The sequence below is a fragment of the Microcaecilia unicolor genome, chromosome 10, assembly GCF_901765095.1.
Source record: "Microcaecilia unicolor chromosome 10, aMicUni1.1, whole genome shotgun sequence".
NCBI classification, from domain to species: domain Eukaryota; kingdom Metazoa; phylum Chordata; class Amphibia; order Gymnophiona; family Siphonopidae; genus Microcaecilia; species Microcaecilia unicolor.
This window is the reverse complement of record NC_044040.1, coordinates 218,609,303-218,632,441: the sequence shown is the minus strand read 5'-3', so window position 1 is coordinate 218,632,441 and position 23,139 is coordinate 218,609,303. Positions and strand designations below refer to the sequence as shown.

Genomic DNA, 23,139 nt, shown 5'->3' with positions numbered 1-23,139 from the left:
ACAGGTGTGAGGATGTTATAATGCTGTTGTATCGCTCCATGGTGCGACCGCACCTTGAGTATTGTGTTCAATTCTGGTCACCGCATCTCAAGAAAGATATAGTAGAATTGGAAAAGGTGCAGCGAAGGGCGACTAAAATGATAGCGGGGATGGGACGACTTCCCTATGAAGAAAGACTAAGGAGGCTAGGGCTATACAGCTTGGAGAAGAGACGGCTGAGGGGAGACATGATAGAGGTATATAAAATAATGAGTGGAGTGGAACAGGTGGATGTGAGCGTCTGTTCACGCTTTCCAAAAATACTAGGACTAGGGGGCATGCGATGAAACTACAGTGTAGTAAATTTAAAACAAATCTGAGAAAATATTTCTTCACCCAACGTATAATTAAACTCTGGAATTCGTTGCCGGAGAAAGTGGTGAAGGCGGTTAGCTTAGCAGAGTTTAAAAAGGGGTTGAACGGTTTCCTAAAGGACAAGTCCATAAACCGCTACTAAATGGACTTGGGAAACATCCACAATTCTAGGAATAACATGTATAGAATGTTTGTACGTTTGGGAAGCTTGCCAGGTGCCCTTGGCCTGGATTGGCCGCTGTCGTGGACAGGATGCTGGGCTCGATGGACCCTTGGTCTTTTCCCAGTATGGCATTACTTATGTACTTATGACGTCTGGCTTTGTGAGACTGAGCTTGCCGGTACCTGGAATTAGGATGCTAGGATTTGTGCCTGCTAATGTGTGGATGTCTCCCTGAGTTCATGGAAAGGCAGATAAATACCATATGGCCTATCTAGTCTGCACATAGTATCATAGTAACATAGTAAATGACGGCAGATAAAGACCTGTACGGTCCATCCAGTCTGCCCAACAATCCATGCCATGTACTATTCCATCCTGTTCATGCCCCAAGCTTTCTTGAATTCAGATACACGGGCCGATATTAAAAGCGATTTAAGTGGGGGTAGGAGAGACTCCTGCCCACTTAAATCGCTTGTAGCCACCTACCCACCGATACCCAGCGGCACAAAAGCAGGGCAGTGCCACTGAATATCGCCTCTGACCATCGCAGCTAAAGAAAGGGGCTGGACAGGAGCAGTATGGGGGGAGGGCAGCATTAGGGAGGAGCCCAGGGTTATGTAAGGTCGACCTAAATTTCATGATTTGGGCATCCCCGATCGTATTATCGAAACGAAAGATGGACGTCCATCTTGTTTTGATAATATGGGTTGCCCCGCCCCTTTATGGGGCCATCCTGCGAGGACGCCCTCCTGAAAACTTAGGCGCCCCGTTCGATTATGCCCCTCCACAGGTGATAGCGAAGGGTAAAGCAAAGATGTAATATATAGAAGGGTGAGAAAGTGGGAAGAGTTAGAAAGTAAGGTGACTGATTTGAAGAAAGTTGCACATGAGGTCAGAGAGATGGGTAAATATTATTTCAGCTAGGGTAGGAGTGGATAAATATGTCCCGCTGCAGTATGTGCAGCCCGAGTCAATCCTTGTGTGTGTGAGTGAGACTAACAAGTTAGTTACTTCTTCCATTAAAGGTTTGGTTGAAGAGCCAAGCTTTCACCTGCTTCTTGAAGTAGAGGTAGTCTTGTGTTAAGCGGAGCCTTTCAGGCAATGCATTCCAGAGTGTGGGGGCTACTCCGGAGAAGGCTCGCTTGCGGGTATCACATTGTGTAATGATCTATATTTGGCCACTTTGCTATGAGGGCTCTGGGCTACTCCCTAACGCTGCCTTCAGTACTGCCCCTGACCTGCCCCTTTTTTGGCATTTGTCAGAGATGATATTCAGCGGCACTGAATATGGGGGGGGGGGGGGGGGGTTGATGACAAGTCTCTCTCCTTCCCACTTACATTGAATATTGGCCCCATGGTTTTCATTGTTTCTAACAGGGACAAACTTTTGCTGTGAGAAAAGGCTGAAGCATCTAGGGCTCTTCAGCTTGGAGAAAGACGGCTGAGTGGAGATATGATAGAGGTCTATAAAATAATGAGTGGAGTGGAAAGGGTAGACGTGAAGTGTCTGTTTACTCTTTCCAGAAATACTGGGACTAGGGGACATGTGATGAAGCTACAAAGTAGTAAATTTAAAACAAATTGAGTAGAGAGTCACGTGATGCACGGCTAGAGGGTGGCTGTCGTCGTGCTGAGCTCCCCCCCTGCCTGAGATAAAACAGCGATAAAACGCATCGGCGAAATTGGTGACTCACCTGAAATATAAGCGAAGTCCCGAGCTAATATAAGTGCTAATAAACCGCGGCTAAGAAAAAGCGGATGGCAGCGAAATCGGGAAAGAAAGAGGGGACGAGAAGCCGGATCGTTGAATCCAAGATGGCGGACGCAAGGAGCGGGAGTCCTCCGACGGTGAGCTCCGCGTGGGCTGCAGAGGTAGCGGCAGAAGTATCTTTAATGCTGGAGGCCTCTGTAGATTTAAAATTACAAAGAATCACAGAACAACTACAGGGAATAGACGATAAGTTGGGCGGAATTCAGACGGAGTTTGCCCAGTACAAACAGAGACTATCGGATGTGGAAGATTATGTGCAGAGACAGGAACAAGCAGATAAAACCCTGAAACAAAAAGTGGAACGCTTAGAGGCTAAATTAGAGGACCTTGAAAACAGGTCACGAAGAAGCAATATCAGAATGATAGGTTTGCCAGAAAATATCAAAGAAACAGACCTGAGATCTGTATTGGAATCCTGGCTTCCTGATGCACTTAAATTAACATTGGTAACAGGCCCGCTTCGCGTGGAACGCGCTCACAGACTGGGCCCTCTGAGAAAAGAAGATCAGAGACCCAGAGTGGTGATCTTTAAAGTGCTCAATTTTGCACATAAACAGGAAATATTTCGAGCACTTAGGAAAGTAGAGCAGCTGAAATATGAGAATTGTGTGGTGCGCTGTTTCCAGGATTATTCCATGGCGGTGTCTCAGCAGAGGAAGGCATATCGAGATGTGTGCCAACTTTTGTTCACGAAAAAGATCCAATTTGCTTTACTTTATCCTGCCCGGCTGAAGGTTTGGTACAGAGGGTCCCAACAGTTTTTTAACACGGTGGAGGAGGCGCTGAAATTTGCACAGCAGGCTGTGAGAGCGGAGGGACCGGCATGAATGATCCAGCCTGGTAAACCAGAACTTTCGGAACTCAATGGGAGTGCAAGATTTTTCTGCCTGACGACTATCTAAAGCTCGATATTCCTAAGAGAACATTTGAAGAGACCTATACCATATCATGTGATTTAATGCAATGTTATTTAGATTATCTCTTAGGGTCTTCAAGATAAGGATTAGATAAATGATTGTTTTGTTTTTATGAATACCCGAGCTGCACTTGATTGGGAAGATAGTAGGGACATGAAAAAGTGAGATTGCCAAGGGAACATATATAGGTGGGGGGAGGAGCTCGCGTGATTGGGCTTCTCATTAGAAGCCATGAAGGGTATGACAGGGGATAGACAAGGGGGGGGAAGAGGGAGGGAGGGGTTGAAGAGATATCCGGGAAGAACAAGGGGAAAAAGTATTTGGAATGGATGGTCGAGGGGAGGAGGCCTACGGGCTGGGAGGTCTCCTCTTTTGATATTTGGAAAAACTAACCTTGCAATTCAAATGTACGACTACTGGAATTATGAGTTCACTTAAAATAGTTTCGTGGAATGTGGGGGGGGTTTCCTCCCCTATTAAACGAACTAAAGTACTGCAGGAGTTACAGAGACAGAGGGCTGATGTGGCCTTGCTTCAGGAGACACATCTCTCCTCTGGAGAACATGCTAAATTTAAGAGGGGATGGGTGGGATCCTTGGTGGAGGCCCCGGCAGTGGGTCGGAAGGCGGGAGTGCTGATTCTCTTTCGAAAAGGCATTCCGCTTCGGATCGGCTCCGTCTGGGCTGACCCGGAGGGCAGGTGGGTGTTGACTAAAGTAGAAATTAACGGCTGCCCTTTGATCTTTTGCAATGTCTATGCCCCCAATGTGTTTAATGAAAAATTTTTGCAGGATTTGATTAAGAGGCTGTCTCCGCATGCAGAAGGAGGACTAATTGTGGGGGGAGACTTCAATTTGGTATGTGACCCTCTCATGGATCGTTCCACCCTAGCTTGCCAGAGTCCGGGAGGGAGTCGTAAAGCGCTGTCCTCCTTATGTAAAGCCCTAGCATTAGTAGATGTCTGGAGGGTGTTGCATCCATCTGAGCGGGATTATACCTATCTCTCCAGGGCACATGGTTCTCAGTCCCGCCTAGACTATTTGTTTGTCTCACATTCCTTGTTTTCTCAGGTGCAAAAGGCAGAGATTGGCCCCTATGCAGTCTCGGATCACGCTCTGATATGGTTAAAATTGACGAGTCACTTGAAGGGTCGAGGCAATTGGATGTGGAGATACCCCCTGGAGTTGGTGAGAGATTTGAGATTTCATAAGCACCTATCAAATAGATGGGAGGATTATATTTATCATAATGGAGCTCACACAGATCAGCCGGCTCTGTTTTGGGAAACAGCAAAGGTGGTGTTAAGGGGAGATATCATTTCCTATTCAACGCATAAAAAGAGAATGAGGGATAGAGAAATTGTTCGACTGGGAGGTTTGGTTCAAAGGTTGCGGAGAATATATGGACATTCCCCCACGGTCTCAAATAGAGGGGCTTTATTGGAGGCGCAGAAAGAACTCAATGAGTTCTTACATCAACGGGCGACCAAGACTCAGTTGTATTATAAATATCGCCTGTTCCAATATGGTAACAAGGCAGGCAGTATGTTGGCTAGAATGGTTCGTAGGAAGGAAGGGATCAACCGGGTTTCACAGTTGAAAACAGGAGATGGAAAGATGGTGAGAGAGGCTAGAGATATTGCAGACACTTTTGGTAAATTCTATGAGGCGTTATATGCATCGGATCGAGACGTAGTGTTAGATAGCACGCTGTATTTAGATAATTTGGATTTACCTGGCCTCTCTGATCGGCAGAAAGAAGGATTGAATGCACCAATTACAGAGGGAGAACTGATGTTGGCTTTACAACAGAGTGCCTCTCACAAGGCTCCTGGACCTGATGGTTATAGAGTGGAATTTTATAAACAGTTTTACGATCAGATTCAGGGGCCTTTATTGAATTTGTTTAACTCAATGGTGGCTAAGCAGACGCTCCCTGCTACATTTCAAGAAGCTCAAATTGTTGTGATACCTAAAGAGGGGAAAAATGTGATGGACCCGGGATCTTATAGACCCATTTCTTTGATCAATGTAGACGCAAAACTATATGCTAAGATCTTAGCCAATCGATTAGCATTGGTTTTACCATCCCTGGTTGAGGAGTCCCAGGTGGGCTTTGTGCGGGGAAGGACGGCAGTGAAAAATGTTCGGTCTCTACTGACATCTTTAGAAGTTGTAACCAAAAGCCGCCTCACGTCGCTCTTAGTGAGTTTTGATGCGGAAAAGGCGTTTGACCGGGTCAGTTGGTCACATTTATTTGCGGTACTACGTGCTTATGGTTTTGAGGGCTTTTTCCTAGAAGCGGTCAAGGTCCTATATTCGATGCCGAGTGCTTATGTATGGGTAAATGAAGAGCGCTCGAGATCCTTCCGGATCTATAGAGGGACGAGACAGGGATGTCCCTTATCTCCTCTTTTGTTTGTTTTATCCTTGGATCCTCTTCTCCGAGAAATACTACAACACCCGGAGATTAGAGGTGTACAGATAGGGAATTCTGAGTTCTTACTTTCTGCCTTTGCAGATGATCTACTAGTGCATCTCACGGAGCCGCACTCTTCTTTACCGGCCCTCTTGGAATTATTTACGGAGTTTGGGGATTTTGCAGGGTTCCGTCTTAATTACAGTAAATCATTGGCACTACCCTCGGTGGAAGACCTAAAGAAAACGTGGGGAGAGAGATTTCCTCTTCGATGGGCACCGGGATCTTTTAAATATCTGGGTTTACATATCTCGATGAAAGTTTCAGAGCTATATAGTCTGAATGTCTCTAGACTGTTAGGGAACACGACGGAGAGATTACGTGCTTGGCGGTCGTTGCCTCTGTCTCTCAGTGGACGGGTTCAATTATTCAGAATGGTAGAGTTTCCTAGGTGGTTGTATTTATTGCATATGCTGCCCCTTTATTTGAAAACAAAAGATGTGAATACGTTGACCAAAATGATCAGATGCTTCTGCTGGGGAGGTAGAAAAGCAAAATTGCCACTACATATGCTGCAAGGGACTTGGAAGGAGGGAGGTCTAGGGCTACCGGATCTAAGGAGGTACAATTGGGCCTGCCTTCTACGTCATCTTGGAGATTGGTTTTTGGCGCGAGATGATTATACTTGGAGGAGATTGGAAAGCCAATATTATGCACCGTGTCACTTTCATTTTCTCTTGCAGGCTCCTAGCAAATCACTTCCTCCGGATCTACGTTCTAGTATACTTGTGGTCCCTTTACGGATGCTTTGGAGAGACATGATGCGGATGTATGGCCTGAATAGGTGTGTATCAGATTTGCTCCCTATTCAGGGTAACCTGCTGTTTCGGCCGGGTTTAGAGAACGCGGTTTTTCGGACCTGGTCGAGACATGGGATAAATCGGTTGGAGCATGTATTAAATAGACAAGGTCGTATGTTAAACCTAGGAGCCCTGGGGCTGGGATATGATATGGGTGGTGCTTTCGCCTATGCCCAGTTAAAACACTATGTGGACTCATTGGGGATGGAGGCTTTGGGCGCTGGACACTGTCGCCTATTGAGACAGTTTTTTCACTCGGTACAAAGTGAACGTTTATCTATTTCTGGGTTGCATAAGGTATTGGGGACACTTTTGGCGCCCAGGGATCGGGAGAACATTCGTCAGAGATGGGCAGGAGACTTGGAAAGACCACATCTTTCTTTAGATTTCAATGTTCTGACGGCCAGGATACGGAGCTTAACGGGGAATGCAGGGCTTAGAGAGTGCCAATATCGCATTCTTCATCGGGCCTATCTGACGAAGGCTCAGGTATTCAAGATGGGAGGAGTTTCTACACCCTTATGTGGGAAGTGTGGGAGGGCCCCGGGATCTTTCTTTCACTGTTTATGGAGCTGCTATAAAGTGAGACACTTTTGGGATACTATTGCCCAATATTTGGCGGATCTTTTGGACTTGAGAATCATGTGCTCTCCGATGGGAGTCTTGTTAGATAAATATGAAGCTTTTCTGTTGCAGAGGGGATCAGCCCGTCAAATGGTTCGGAAGGCCTTCTTGATTGGTAAAAGACTAATAATGAGTCAGTGGATGGCGGAGACCCCCCCGGACTTCTGGCACTGGCGCAACAAGTTACACGAATTTGTATTGTTTGAGAGGAGAGGGGTGGGAAGCTCCCCTGGGAGGTTGAAGCGATTTTTGGATGTTTGGGGGCCATATATTCATACTCTGTCTCCCAAAGGACGCAGTTTAATGGTGAACTCACTTTAGATGTATCTTGAAATTGGATCATCCTTTGTGGTAATACGTTAAAAGCTAGATATCTCTCAACAAGGGGTGGGAGGTAGAGGGAGGGGGGAGGAAGGGATTTTCTTAGTTGTTTCACTATGTCACAAACTTTTTGGTACTAGTATGCTCCTCATAAAGGTTTTAAAAGTGGTGGAGTTTGATGTGCGATGGGGGGAACATATGTGTTTTGAATATATTGTTTTGGAATGTGGATACGGGAGAAGGGAAGGCTGTGCTAACACACCATGAAAGTTGTTATTTGTGTATTGGACATGGTGAAAACCGTTGATAAAGCATGGCTAGGGGGGGAAGGGGGGGATAGAAATGTTGAAAAATATGATGACTGTAAGTAATGGGGTAGATCCCCTGTCCTGTTATGATTTTGAGTTTGTAATGTTATAACACCATTAAGATGCTGAGTTGGAGTTGTATTTCATCAAGTCATCAATAAAAACCGTTGAAACATAAAACAAATTGAGTAAAGTATTTCTTCACTCAACTTGTAATTAAACTCTGGAATTCGTTGCCAGAGAATGTAGTAAAAGCAGTTAGCTTAGCGGGGTTTAAAAAAGATTTAGATGGCTTTCCTAAAGGAAATGTCCACACACCGTTATTAAAATGGACTTGGGGAAAATCCACTGCTTATTTCTAGGATAAGCAGCATAAAATGTATTGTACTGTTTTGGGATTTTGCCAGGTACTTGTGACCTGGATTGGCCACTGTTGCAAAAGGATGCTGGGCTTGATGGACCTTTGATCTGTCCCAGTATGACAATACTTATGTACTTATGACCAGGCTAAATCCATTGAAGCAGAGTGTATGTTAGCAATGATGTTTAATATATTTTTATTACTACTCTGCAGATTGTTGAAATTATCTAGGTTTGAAATTTATATTGTGCGCAGATGATATTCAATTTCTGATTGAAATTGATAAATCTATAGAGGATGTGTTTCAAATGCTAAGACTTTGCTTGAATGCAGTAAATCAATGGCTACATGAAAATCTCTTAAAACGCAACATTGCAAAAACACAAATATTTTTATCTATTAGTCATCTCCTGTGATGATGTACCTGGAGATTTTGTGATAAACGACTTCTATTACTAGTACATAAGTACATAAGTAGTGCCATACTGGGAAAGACCAAAGGTCCATCTAGCCCAGCATCCTGTCACCGACAGTGGCCAATCCAGGTCAAGGGCACCTGGCACGCTCCCCAAACGTAAAAACATTCCAGACAAGTTATACCTAAAAATGCGGAATTTTTCCAAGTCCATTTAATAGCGGTCTATGGACTTGTCCTTTAGGAATCTATCTAACCCCTTTTTAAACTCCGTCAAGCTAACCGCCCGTACCACGTTCTCCGGCAATGAATTCCAGAGTCTAATTACACGTTGGGTGAAGAAAAATTTTCTCCGATTCGTTTTAAATTTACCACACTGTAGCTTCAACTCATGCCCTCTAGTCCTAGTATTTTTGGATAGCGTGAACAGTCGCTTCACATCCACCCGATCCATTCCACTCATTATTTTATACACTTCTATCATATCTCCCCTCAGCCGTCTCTTCTCCAAGCTGAAAAGCCCTAGCCTTCTCAGCCTCTCTTCATAGGAAAGTCGTCCCATCCCCACTATCATTTTCGTCGCCCTTCGCTGTACCTTTTCCAATTCTACTATATCTTTTTTGAGATACGGAGACCAGTACTGAACACAATACTCCAGGTGCGGTCGCACCATGGAGCGATACAACGGCATTATAACATCCGCACACCTGGACTCCATACCCTTCCTAATAACACCCAACATTCTATTCGCTTTCCTAGCCGCAGCAGCACACTGAGCAGAAGGTTTCAGCGTATCATCGACGACGACACCCAGATCCCTTTCTTGATCCGTAACTCCTAACGCGGAACCTTGCAAGACGTAGCTATAATTCGGGTTCCTCTTACCCACATGCATCACTTTGCACTTGTCAACATTGAACTTCATCTGCCACTTGCACGCCCATTCTCCCAGTCTCGCAAGGTCCTCCTGTAATCGTTCACATTCCTCCTGCGACTTGACGACCCTGAATAATTTTGTGTCATCGGCGAATTTAATTACCTCACTAGTTATTCCCATCTCTAGGTCATTTATAAATACATTAAAAAGCAACGGACCCAGCACAGACCCCTGCGGGACCCCACTAACTACCCTCCTCCACTGAGAATACTGGCCACGCAATCCTACTCTCTGCTTCCTATCTTTCAACCAGTTCTTAATCCATAATAATACCCTACCTCCGATTCCATGACTCTGCAATTTCTTCAGGAGTCTTTCGTGCGGCACTTTGTCAAACGCCTTCTGAAAATCCAGATATACAATATCAACCGGCTCCCCATTGTCCACATGTTTGCTTACCCCCTCAAAAAAATGCATTAGATTGGTGAGGCAAGACTTCCCTTCACTAAATCCGTGCTGACTTTGTCTCATCAGTCCATGTTTTTGTATATGCTCTGCAATTTTATTCTTAATAATAGCCTCCACCATCTTGCCCGGCACCGACGTCAGACTCACCGGTCTATAATTTCCCGGATCTCCTCTGGAACCTTTCTTAAAAATCGGAGTAACATTGGCTACCCTCCAGTCTTCCGGTATTACACTCGATTTTAGGGACAGATTGCATATTTCTAACAGTAGCTCCGCAAGTTCATTTTTTAGTTCTATTAATACTCTGGGATGAATACCATCAGGTCCCGGTGATTTACTACTCTTCAGCTTGCTGAACTGACCCATTACATCCTCCAAGGTTACAGAGAATTTGTTTAGTTTCTCCGACTCCCCCGCTTCAAATATTCTTTCCGGCACCGGTGTCCCCCCCAAATCCTCCTCGGTGAAGACCGAAGCAAAGAATTCATTTAATTTCTCCGCTACGGCTTTGTCCTCCTTGATCGCCCCTTTAACACCATTTTCGTCCAGCGGCCCAACCGACTCTTTGGCCGGTTTCCTGCTTTTAATGTATCTAAAAAACTTTTTACTATGTATTTTTGCTTCCAACGCTAATTTCTTCAGAATTTAGGGATCCTTTTTTATTCTTCTCTATCTATGAATCCACAAGTTACTAAAATAGTTAGGCAAGTATTTTTCAAATTGAAGATAATCAGATTATTTATTTATTTATGTATTTATTTTATTGCACTTGTATCCCACATTTTCCCACCTATTTGCAGGCTCAATGTGGCTTACAAATACCTGTAATGGCATCACCATTTCAGGGTACAGAAATACACTCTCTGTTTCCTATCCTTCAACCTGTCTTTAATCCACAATAGGACTTTCCTCCTATCCCATGACCCTCCAATTTCCTCTGCAGCCTTTTATGAGGTACCTTGTCAAACGCCTTTTGAAAATTCAGATACACAATATCAACCGACTCCCCTTTGTCCACATGTTTGTTTACTCCTTCAAAGAATCGAAGTAAATTGGTCAGGCAAGATTTCCCCACACAAAAGCCGTGCTGGCTTGGTCTCAGTAATCCATGTCCTCGGATGTGCTCTGTAATTTTGTTTTTGATAATAGCCTCTACCATTTTCCCCGGCACCGACGTCAGACTCACCGGTTCCCCTGGAACAACACATTTACCATCATTTCCCTAGACAGTTTAGGCAGTATTATGTTATGTAAAATCCACAAATGTTTAGTCATAAAATTCAGCATTAGGTGGAGGAGTGGCCTAGTGGTTAGGGTGGTGGACTTTGGTCCTGAGGAACTGAGTTCGATTCCCACTTCAGGCACAGGCAGCTCCTTGTGACTCTGGGCAAGTCACTTAACCCTCCATTGCCCCATGTAAGCCGCATTGAGCCTGCCATGAGTGGGAAAGCGCGGGGTACAAAAAAAAAATAATGAACAAAACCTAAAGAAAGGTATAAATATTTAAAAAAAAACCCTCTTTCTGCAGGGACTTCTGTGGATTCTCCACCTGCATATTAAAAACGAAAGGAGTTAAGCGATGAATAAGTTCTTCATAAGCTGCTGAATAATAAAACAGGAGTTGATTGTGATAGCGTGACTTGGCTGAGAGGCTTGAAACCCTCAGAAAACGCACCAGAGAGCAATGTAAAGTCAAAAATGAAAACTTGGTTACTATATACAAGAGAAATGAACAAGCCTCACAGGTTCAGTACTGTTCATGGAACGCTCTCATTTTCATTAGCCTGCCTCTGGCATGGCCACCCTCTTCCATATACAAAACCAAGGGATTCTGAGCCTGCCTTGGCAGTCTCCTCTCTTACATAAGTACATAAGTAATGCCATACTGGGAAAAGACCAAGGGTCCATCGAGCCCAGCATCCTGTCCACGACAGTGGCCAATCCAGGCCAAGGGCACCTGGCAAGCTTCCCAAACGTACAAACATTCTATACAATCAAGCCATTGTGACATCACTAATGAGGTTGGCTCTTATTGGTGGAATGAGCCACTATGACATCACAATAGGTTAAATCACTGCTCTATGTAATAAAAGTGAGCCAAGTAGAGGACATAAGTACATAAGTAATGCCACACTGGGAAAAGACCAAAGGTCCATCGAGCCCAGCATCCTGTCCACGACAGCGGCCAATCCAGGCCAAGGGCACCTGGCAAGCTTCCCAAACGTACAAACATTCTATACAATCAAGTCATTGTGACATCACTAATGAGGTTGGCTCTTATTGGTGGAATGAGCCACTATGACATCACAATAGGTTAAATCACTGCTCTATGTAATAAAAGTGAGCCAAGTAGAGGACATAAGTACATAAGTAATGCCACACTGGGAAAAGACCAAAGGTCCATCGAGCACAGCATCCTGTCCACGACAGCGGCCAATCCAGGCCAAGGGCACCTGGCAAGCTTCCCAAACGTACAAACATTCTATACAATCAAGTCATTGTGACATCACTAATGAGGTTGGCTCTTATTGGTGGAATGAGCCACTATGACATCACAATAGGTTAAATCACTGCTCTATGTAATAAAAGTGAGCCAAGTAGAGGACATAAGTACATAAGTAATGCCACACTGGGAAAAGACCAAAGGTCCATCGAGCCCAGCATCCTGTCCACGACAGCGGCCAATCCAGGCCAAGGGCACCTGGCAAGCTTCCCAAACGTACAAACATTCTATACAATCAAGTCATTGTGACATCACTAATGAGGTTGGCTCTTATTGGTGGAATGAGCCACTATGACATCACAATAGGTTAAATCACTGCTCTATGTAATAAAAGTGAGCCAAGTAGAGGACATAAGTACATAAGTAATGCCACACTGGGAAAAGACCAAAGGTCCATCGAGCACAGCATCCTGTCCACGACAGCGGCCAATCCAGGCCAAGGGCACCTGGCAAGCTTCCCAAACGTACAAACATTCTATACAATCAAGTCATTGTGACATCACTAATGAGGTTGGCTCTTATTGGTGGAATGAGCCACTATGACATCACAATAGGTTAAATCACTGCTCTATGTAATAAAAGTGGGCCAAGTAGAGGACATAAGTACATAAGTAATGCCACACTGGGAAAAGACCAAAGGTCCATCGAGCACAGCATCCTGTCCACGACAGCGGCCAATCCAGGCCAAGGGCACCTGGCAAGCTTCCCAAACGTACAAACATGTTATTCCTTGAATTTTTCCACGCACTCATCCCTGGAATTCCTTCAAGCATAAGCTTCAGACTTCTCACTCAGCGTACAAGGTCTGAGCTAGGGCCACCCTTCCTCCCTGGAACTATAACCTATGCCAGATCACCTTGCTCTCAGGACCTCTCCCGGAGACCTCTTGCTCAGGACCTCCCTGATCCACTGTACTCCAGGGCATTTAACCACCTCTCAGCCTGAGCCCCACTCCTCTGACTCACTCTCTGACATGGCAGATTAGCGCCACCTGCCATAGGGTGGTTAAACTGCAACCTCAGTGAAGGAGTGTTCTTAGGGACCCCTGCCGCTATACCACTCCCTCCCTCACACTGATAAATAAGAAGGAGAGTGTGATCCCTATGTGGATTATATGAGGCATAATATATTTTGTCCACTCAAGCCTCATCTGGAAAGAACAAAGAGGTACAAACAAGTTGCAGCAGAGGACCAAAAGACAAAAAAAAGTAGCAGCCATAAGAACCAAACTAGTAGCAAACAAACAGGCTGATATTCAGCCGGCGGCAGTCAGCATTTTTATGTCTGCTGTCAACTGTATTCCTGAATATTCAATGCCGGGCCATGTCCAGGCATCAGAACTGAATATCCGGTTTTCAGCTGGCTGCTAAAGCGTATGTGATTAAATGCAATATTCAGCCCCTGAACAGCTTACAGATAGGACTGCTTTTATGTGACCCAATTTATGTGACCCAATTTAAGTGGTTATCTTACGCGGTCAAGGGCTGAATACTGGCATTTAACCACGTAGGTGCCAACTTTGCTCCAAGAATGCCCACAAGTTAGCGCTAACCAGTTAAGTGCTGCTGAATATCAACGGTTACCGCAGACAAGTGATTTAAGCAGCATAAGAATTGCCAAACTGAGTCAGACCAATGATCCATCCAGCCCAGTATCCTATTTCCAATTGTGGCCACTCCAGGTCAAATGTACCTGGCAGAAGCCTAATTAGTAGCAACATTCCATTCTACCGATCCTGGGACAAACAGTTGCTACCCCATGTCTGTCTCAATAGCAAACTATGGACTTTTCCTCCAGGAACTTGTCCAAAACCTTTTAAAACCCAGATACGCTAACCGCTGTTATCACATCCTCCGGCAAAGAGTTCCAGAACTTAACTATTCGTTGAGTGAAAAAATATTTCCTCCTATTTGGGTTTAAAAGTATTTCCATGTAACTTCCTTGAGTGTGCCCAATCCCAGTACAGATCCCTGTGGCACTCCACTGTTCACCATCCTCCATTGAGAAAAATGGCCATTTAACCCTACCCTCTATTTTCTATCCAATAGCCAATTGCTAACCCACATAAGCCTCTCCTGTCCATTTTAATTATTTTGAATATTGACCAGAAGGAATTTATTGCAAGAAGCAATCTTTGGTAACGAAGCGTATTATGAACTGGCCTACCATAGGGGTGTTTCAGTCATCGCCCAACATGTTTCGGCAGCTTGACTGCCTGCATCAGGGACACATTCAGTCTTTATAATAGGAACAAAAGAGACACATTGAAACACGATGTTCAAGGCATAAAGGTTGCCTACACTGGGCTCCTGAAGGCCAGTATAAACTGCTTCAGAACTGGAATAAAAATGTTGTTAAAGATAGCTTCTTACAATAAATTCTTTATTTGTTTGCCACTCAAGCCTCACCCACTTTCCTCCGGTTTATGAACTGTAATATATCCCTTCTCTTGATTGGAGTTAAGTAAGTGCCAAATAACTTCAGAAGTCATCTAAACACAGCCAGATAGACATAGTAGATAGGATAACAACCCCAATAAGTGAATCAGCAGCTGGGGCTGTAGTATAAGGGGAAAAAAAAATCTGTAACCTTAAATATTCTACAAATGCCAATGCACACTTTTCTCATTCCCCTCAAAGACAACTGTACCCCTAAACAAGCTAAGACCAACAACCCCATACCAACTCTTACACTGCATCAAGACCATGTATATCCTCACGAGTCACAAAGTGTCTCTTGATACACTGCATGTACGGGTAGCACCCTGTTATCTCCGTGAGAATGCTGTCTTTGGAAGAACGCAACCCCGAGAGACTGAGATATCCAACATGACGGTCAAGATATGTGCAAAACAAGAAGCAAGAAGCCAGCTAAAGAATCAGTTGGATCCCTACATGGCCCAGAGGTAAAAGGGGCACTCAGGGAAGACAAAGCCATAGCGGAGAGATTAAATGAAGTCTTTGCTTCAGTCTTCACCCAGGAAGATGTGGGTGTTAAAATAATTTTATTAACAATACTCACGAATACAATGAGACCAATTAGGCCTAAAGCAGTTTTATTTCTTGCAAGGAGACAAGTTCGGCATAAACTCAGGAAGTTGTCTGACTTAAGCAATTCCTTCTGTCTTTATATACCTTTTTGTACATTTTCTACGTGCAGCCATGCATGAAGCAGTGAACATGTTACAATTTTTGACTGTTCGGAGGTTTTCACTAGCTGGGCAGAAGTTTATCTAAAACATTCAGTACTCACAAGGTCAGAAGCTGTTTCTTTTCTACACTAGCTAAGTTATATGTTGAAATGATTAACCCCATCATTTCTCTACAGTGGGAGAGAGACCACTGCCAGAAATGGTATTCAAATGGAAAATAAGTTTGCCATCTTACTTATTGTTTAGAAAAGCTTTGAAGACGTCTTTATTTGAACAATAGTTTACTGTTGCTCCGTTCCTTTGCTGAAATGTATTTTTAACTGTACTTCCCTCATCCGAGTAGGCTTATCTTTCTGTAAACTGCTGCAAAAGCTGACGGTATAGAAAGGACTAAGGGGGTCGTTTACTAGTGTTTTTAGCACATGCTAATGATTAGCATATGCTAAACGCTAGAGGCACCTATCGAAATATATGGGCATTTCTAGCATTTACCACAGGCATATTTTTAGCATGTGCCAAAAACGATAGCACGGCTTAGTAAATGACCCCCGAATAAGTACATAAGTATTGCCATACTGGGAAAGACCAAAGTTCCATCGAGCCCAGCATCCTGTTTCCAACAGTGGCCAATCCAGGTCACAGATACCTGGCAAGATCCCAAAAAAGTACAAAACATTTTATACTGCTTATCCCAGAAATAGTGGATTTTCCCAAGTCCATTTAATAATGGTCTATGGACGTTTCCTTTAGGAAGCTGTCCAAACCTTTTTAAACTCTGCTAAGCTAACTGCCTTTACCACATTCTCTGTCAACAAATTCCAGAGTTTAATTACACGTTAAGTGAAATATTTTCTCCAATTCGTTTTAAATTTACTACATTGTAGCTTCATCGCATGCCCCCTAGTCCTAGTATTTTTGGAAAGCGTGAACAGACGCTTCACATCTACCCGTTCAACTCCACTCATTATTTTATAGACCTCTATCATATCTATCATATCTCCTCTCATGCAAATTTTTCACAACTTTGATATTTTTCATGTTCTACAGCCTAAAAACCGCAGGTACCTAAAGTGGGGTATGTGATTTCTGGGGTTAATTACTTTTTTATTGATAAAGGTTTTTCATTTTTTAAAGATATAATTAGCCCATGTCTGAAATGTAAGTTTGTGTTGAATGTATCTGCAGCTGGAAAAGACCTACGGGAAGATCTACACATTGTGGCTGGGGCAGAATCCTGCAGTCTTGGTGAATGGATATGAAGCTGTGAGAGATTGTTTGATCTCGTTCTCTGACGTGTTCGTTCTCCGGGAACCGAATCCTTACTTCTTGAAAATCTTTGGTGATAACGGTACATGCTTCCAACAACTACTAGACTGACTGATGGAGGGACAATTAGGGGATGCCAAGGAGTCAATACTGATAAATAATGAATGCAACCCTGTAAGAATACAGAGACAGTGTTCAGAATTCATCTCACAGTTACATTTAGCAAACGCTGAAACCTTCATATATGAAATTCTGAGCGTTTAAGACATAGGATGCTTTTATATGTTTGAAGTGCCAACTCTTACTCCTTCTGAATTCAGAAGACCTTCATGCAGTGGGCTTTAGCAGATGGGTTGGGGGTTACAGAAAAGACCTCATGAGATTTCAGACTTATCTGCAACAACATTATTAATAATAACAAAGGGATGCACAATGCATTCACATCCGAATGGTAAAAATAACAGGAAACATAGCAAATCCTGTGCCACAATGGCTGGGGCTCCCTTCCAGGGCAGCAGCTCTATGTGCTAATAAGCAAGGCTCAGGTCCGAGAACCCATACTGTGTTTCCTTCAGGGATATAAAGGCAGCTTATGCCAATATTAGAACCATAGATATTGGTTTGTTTAAAGAGAGAGAGAGATGAATGCCTTTACTCCCACCAAAGGACACTAGAGTACTAGAGGGAGGGAAAGTTAAGAATGGAGTAGACAATGCATTTTTGGTCAAGAGAAAGGGAGCTGCCCTCTTAAAAAGTGAAAGAGGGAGGACAACAGCTCCTTAGATTTCCCAAGGACACAATTATAAATCATGCCATCTCCACTGTCTTCACAGGGATTACGTTTTCCAATGGTCAACTCTGGAAGCATAATCGACGCTTTGGACTGATGACTCTGCGGAACCTGGGACTGGGGAGAAGGAACATGGAAGTGCGGATCCAGGAGGAGGCCCGGTACTTGCTTAACAACTTCGCTGCGAAGGAAGGTAAAGAGGTGATACTAGAAAGCCTAGAGTAAGAGGAAACTCCAATATATAGAAAGAAGTGTTCCTCTAAAAGAGCTTTAAAATATGAAGCAAAAGAAACATTTGAAAAAAAAATTAGAATCTTAAGCATTAGACTTAATGACTTCCATAGTAACATAATAGAAACACAGAAACATAGAATCATGACGGCAGATAAGGACCAAATGGCCCATCCAGTCTGCCCTTCCTCAGTAACCCCTATCTCCTCCTTTTCCTAAGGGATCCCACGTGTGCCCTTCCTCAGTAGCCCCTAACTACTCCTTTTCCTAAGGGATCCCACGTGTGCCCTTCCTCAGTAGCCCCTTTCTCCTCCTTTTCCTAAGGGATCCCACGTGTGCCCTCTCTCAATAACTGCTGTCTCCTCATTTTCTTAAGGGATCCCACGTGTGCCCTTCCTAGGGTAACCCCTAACTCCTTCTTTTCCTAAGGGATCCCACGTGTGCCCTTCCTCAGTAACCCCTAACTCCTCCTTTTCCTAAGGGATCCCACGTGAGCCCTTCCTCAGTAACCCCTAACTCCTCCTTTTCCTAAGGGATCCCACGTGCGCCCTTCCTCAGTAACCCCTAACTCCTCCTTTTCCTAAGGGATCCCACGTGCGCCCTTCCTCAGTAACCACTGTCTCCTCCTTTTCCTAAGGGATCCCACGTGTGCCCTTCCTCAGTAACCACTGTCTCCTCATTTTCCTAAGGGATCCCACGTGTGTCCTTCCTCAGTAACCACTGTCTCCTCCTTTTCCTAAGGGATCCCACGTGTGCCCTTCCTCAGTAACCACTGTCTCCTCCTTTTCCTAAGGGATCCCACGTGTGCCCTTCCTAAGTAACCACTGTCTCCTCCTTTTCCTAAGGGATCCCACGTGTGCCCTCTCTCAATAACTGCTGTCTCCTCATTTTCTTAAGGGATCCCACGTGTGCCCTCTCTCAGTAACTGCTGTCTCCTCATTTTCTTAAGGGATCCCACGTGTGCCCTTCCTAGGGTAACCCCTAACTCCTTCTTTTCCTAAGGGATCCCACGTGTGCCCTTCCTCAGTAACCCCTAACTCCTCCTTTTCCTAAGGGATCCCACGTGAGCCCTTCCTCAGTAACCCCTAACTCCTCCTTTTCCTAAGGGATCCCACGTGCGCCCTTCCTCAGTAACCCCTAACTCCTCCTTTTCCTAAGGGATCCCACGTGCGCCCTTCCTCAGTAACCCCTAACTCCTCCTTTTCCTAAGGGATCCCACGTGCGCCCTTCCTCAGTAACCACTGTCTCCTCCTTTTCCTAAGGGATCCCACGTGTGCCCTTCCTCAGTAACCACTGTCTCCTCATTTTCCTAAGGGATCCCACGTGTGTCCTTCCTCAGTAACCACTGTCTCCTCCTTTTCCTAAGGGATCCCATGTGTGCCCTTCCTAAGTAACCACTGTCTCCTCCTTTTCCTAAGGGATCCCACGTGTGCCCTAACTCAGTATCCACAGTCTCCTCCTTGCTAGGCCATGCTTCCTTTACCTAACTACACCACAGGCCATGAGGTAGTCAGCATAGGAGCCAACTTTTCAAAATTATTGGGGATGCTAAGCCCAATGGAAATGACCCCTCCCTGGACACATACAAGGAATTTTCTCAATATTGGGGGTGCTCAAGCACCCACAGCATCGGCTCCAATGGTTGTCAGGTCAGGTAAGTGCCTAGCAAGTTACCACCAGTTTTGGAAGCTGTTTAAGCTATTACAGAGTGTAGAGGATTTGGGTGCTGGCTTACATACGAAAACTTGTATGCTTATGTATCTGGAAATGTAGTTGCCATACTGGGACACTATCCTATTTCTAACAGTGGCAAATCCAGGTCACAAGTATCTGGCAAGGTCACAAAACAGTACAATACATTTTATGCTGCTTATCCTAGAAATAAGCAGTGGATTTTTCCCAAGTCCATTTTAATAATGGCTTTTACACTTTTCTTTTCGGAAGGTTATCTAAACCTGCTAAGCTAGCTGCTTTTACCATATTCTCTGGCAATGAATTCCATTGTTTAATCACTCATTGAGTGAAGAAATATTTTCTCCAGTTTGTTTTAAATTTACTACTTAGTAGCTTCATTGTGTGCCCCCTAGTCCTGGTATTTTTGGAAAGAATAAACGAGCGATTCATGTCTACCCGTTTGTACTCGGCTGCACATTTGGTTTGCTATTCTCTAAACATGTTACAAAATATTAGAGAAAGATTGGACAGGAATCAGAGAATGAAAAAGTATTTTATTACTCACCCACCAGCACAGCATCTGATATCAGTGGCAAATTATAACAAACTTACAAAATCTAACATCAATATCTCTGGTAATTATAAGTAATCAGACTAATTATATAAAGAAGAGAAAGAAAGGAAAAAAGAAAGAATGAATGAAAGATTCTTAGATATAGAGAATTAGTTTCTATGAAGGGGGAAGAGCACCCCCTTCTGGGAAAAAATAGGGCATTGAACGGATCTGAAACTCTCTTTCCAAGCATGGTCTTTCATATGTGCTGCAGGCTTGCAATTTGTGTCCTTGCCATACCTCTTCTCGGTAAATTAAATTTGTAATAAGTTATACCAGGTAGCTGAGTTGCCCTAGCAACAGGAGGCACCATCAGAGTTTGTGACCAGCCAGAAATTCCTTCATGTGGCTGACAGTAAAGAAAGATGGGGGATGGGAAATAGTGCAGCATACCTGAAGTAGAACATTATAGCTAAAACTTACAGACACGTTCCATTCCACTCAGTATTTTATAGACCTCTATCATATCTCCCATCAGTCATCTTTTCTCCAGGCTGAAGAGCCCTAGCTGCATCAGTCTTTCCTCATAAGGAAGTCATCCCATCCCATTTAACATTTTCGTCGCCCTTCTCTATACCTTTTCTAATCAACTATATCTTTTTTGAGATTCGGTGACAAGAATTGCACACCATATTCAAGTTTCGGTCACACCATGGAGCGATACAAAGGCATTATAACGTCTTCATATTTATTTTTCATTCCTTTCCTAATAATGCCTGACATTCTATTTGCTTTCTTAGCTGCCACTGCACACTGAGCACTGGAACTAAATTGGGCATCACATTAGACATAGGCAGTCCCTGACTCACCCCTTTGGAGACTTTGAAGAAGGGTGATGGTGGTGAGGGTGGTGGACAGCCCTAGTTTGCACAGATTTCTCTCTCCCTTTACTCCCCTTCCCCGGGCTCACACAGTCACTTGCTTTTTTTCTGTGCCCAAGGACGTGAACTGACTGTGTAAGTTAGTGGTGCTATGTAATTGGGGAACATAATTAGTACATGCTAATTATTTAAATAAGAGGGGATAATGAGCTTCTAACTTCACATCTTTCTATGCACGAAAGTGCATTATCTTTCTTATAGGCATGCAGTTGTGAGAAAAGTGATGCTACCGTGTTTCCCCGAAAATAAGACAGTGTCTTATATTAATTTTTGCTCCCAAAGATGCACTAGGTCTTATTTTCAGGGGATGTCTTATTCGGGAGTAGTTGGGGGACTGTGGCGGTCGGGAATAGTATTGAAGTGGGGGGCGGTATCCTGCAGGTATAGGCCGTGGCTCGCCTATCTGCCCACAGTGACCGCAGGACTCGAGCGGAGCAGAGCCGCCCTGGCCAGGCTGGGAATGGAGGAGGGGTATGCACTAGGGAAGGTAATGGAATGTGAGGCCGGGCTGCTCTGGCTGGGGGTCTCGGGAGGTTGTGAGAGGGCTTAGGGTGCAGGATCATCCCTACCGTATTACAAACATTTTAAAAAAATTCTACGGTAGCTCCGTTCCCCGTTGGTGGCGCTTTATGCGCTCCTCCTCTACATTCGCAACACTTTCCATCCTTCTAGTCTGACTTAGCCCTTGGGCGATGGAGCAGCGCCGAAAGGGCTCGGTTACTCATTTCCTTTTCTTTTATTATTTCTGCAAGGGGGATGTTTCTTTTCTTTCCGGGCTCACTTGCCAGTAGTTGATCTTCACAAAAGCGTGAAGGAGGATGGTAGGAGTCCGCTGGGTGATAGATTTTCCACCTCAGTCTTGTTTCTTGCATTTCTTTAATGTTATTTCGTCTTTGGGTTGCAGCGAAAAAAATTAAGTTTTCTGTGTCCATGTCCCATCGGGACCAAACAAAAACTTTGCTAGGTCTTACTTTCGGGGGAGGCCTTATATTTAGCAATTCAGCAAAATCTCTACTAGGTCTTATTTTCAGGGGATGTCTTATTTTCGGGGAAACAGGGTATTAATGCAGGATTAGTGGTACAGAAAAGGCAACTATGCCAACCCACATAGTAAGGTCACTTTATTATAGGGCTGCATTTCGATTAACATTTTCAATCATGATTAATCATGCAATTAAAATTTTTTAATCACCATTAGTTTCACAATTAAAGATATGTTATTTATTTATTTCCCACTGCAGCTCTTTGTGACTACGGACAGGTCACTTAACCCTCCTTTGCCCCAAGTACAAAATAAGTCCCTGTATGTTACTACTAAATGGAAGTGGTGCAAAGAAAAGCTACGAGAATGGTATGGGATTTGCGTTACAAGACGTATGAGGAGAGACTTGTTGACCTGAACATGTATACTCTGGAGGAAAGGAGAAACAGGGGTGATATGATACAGACATTCAAATATTTGAAAGGTATTAATCCGCCAACGAACTTTTTCCGGAGATGGGAAGGCGGTAGAACTAGAGGACATGAAATGAGATTGAAGGGGGGCAGACTCAATGAAAATGTCAGGAAGTATTTTTTCACGGAGAGGGAGGTGGATGCTTGGAATGCCCTCCCGTGGGAGGTGGTGGAGAGGAAAACGGTAACAGAATTCAAACATGCGTGGGATAAACATAAAGGAATCCTCTTCAGAAGGAAGGGATCCCCAGAAGCTTAGCCGGTGGTGGGAGGCAGGGCTGGTGGTTGGGAGGTGGGGATAGTGCTGGGCAGACTTATACGGTCTGTGCCAGAGCCAATGGTGGGAGGCAGGGCAGACATACGGTCTGAGCCCTGAAAAAGACAGGTACAAATCAAGGTAAGGTATACACAAAAAATGGCACATGTGAGTTTATCTTGTTGGGCAGACTGGGTGGACCATGCAGGTCTTTTTCTGCCGTCATCTACTATGTTACTATTACTACTACTTATTTCTATAGCGCTATTAGATGTACGCAGCACTGTACACTTGAACATGAAGAGACAGTCCCTGCTCGACAGAGCTTACAATCTAATTAGGACAGACAAACAGGACATGAGCACGCAACTGTGGAATGCACTACCTAAGGATTTGAAAACAATTGATGAAATAACCAACTTTCGTAAATCTCTGAAGACATATCTTTTCAACAAGGACTACA

At 44.2% G+C, this 23,139-nt stretch overlaps 1 protein-coding gene across 4 annotated transcripts in view; it reads left to right on the top strand.

Annotated features, from left to right (window-relative positions):
* The window catches only part of LOC115478460 (cytochrome P450 2J5-like), a 65,277-nt gene that overhangs the window by 1,450 nt on the left and 40,688 nt on the right, over window positions 1-23,139 (top strand). For 2 of the 4 annotated variants that reach the window (XM_030215801.1, XM_030215802.1), the window contains exons 2-4: window positions 4,275-4,391; window positions 16,696-16,858; window positions 17,610-17,759. In XM_030215801.1, the coding sequence (XP_030071661.1) occupies window positions 4,275-4,391; window positions 16,696-16,858; window positions 17,610-17,759 (430 nt within the window). The remainder of the gene's footprint in view (window positions 1-4,274; window positions 4,392-16,695; window positions 16,859-17,609; window positions 17,760-23,139) is intronic. The other 2 variants (XM_030215803.1, XM_030215804.1) reach the window with 1 other exon arrangement.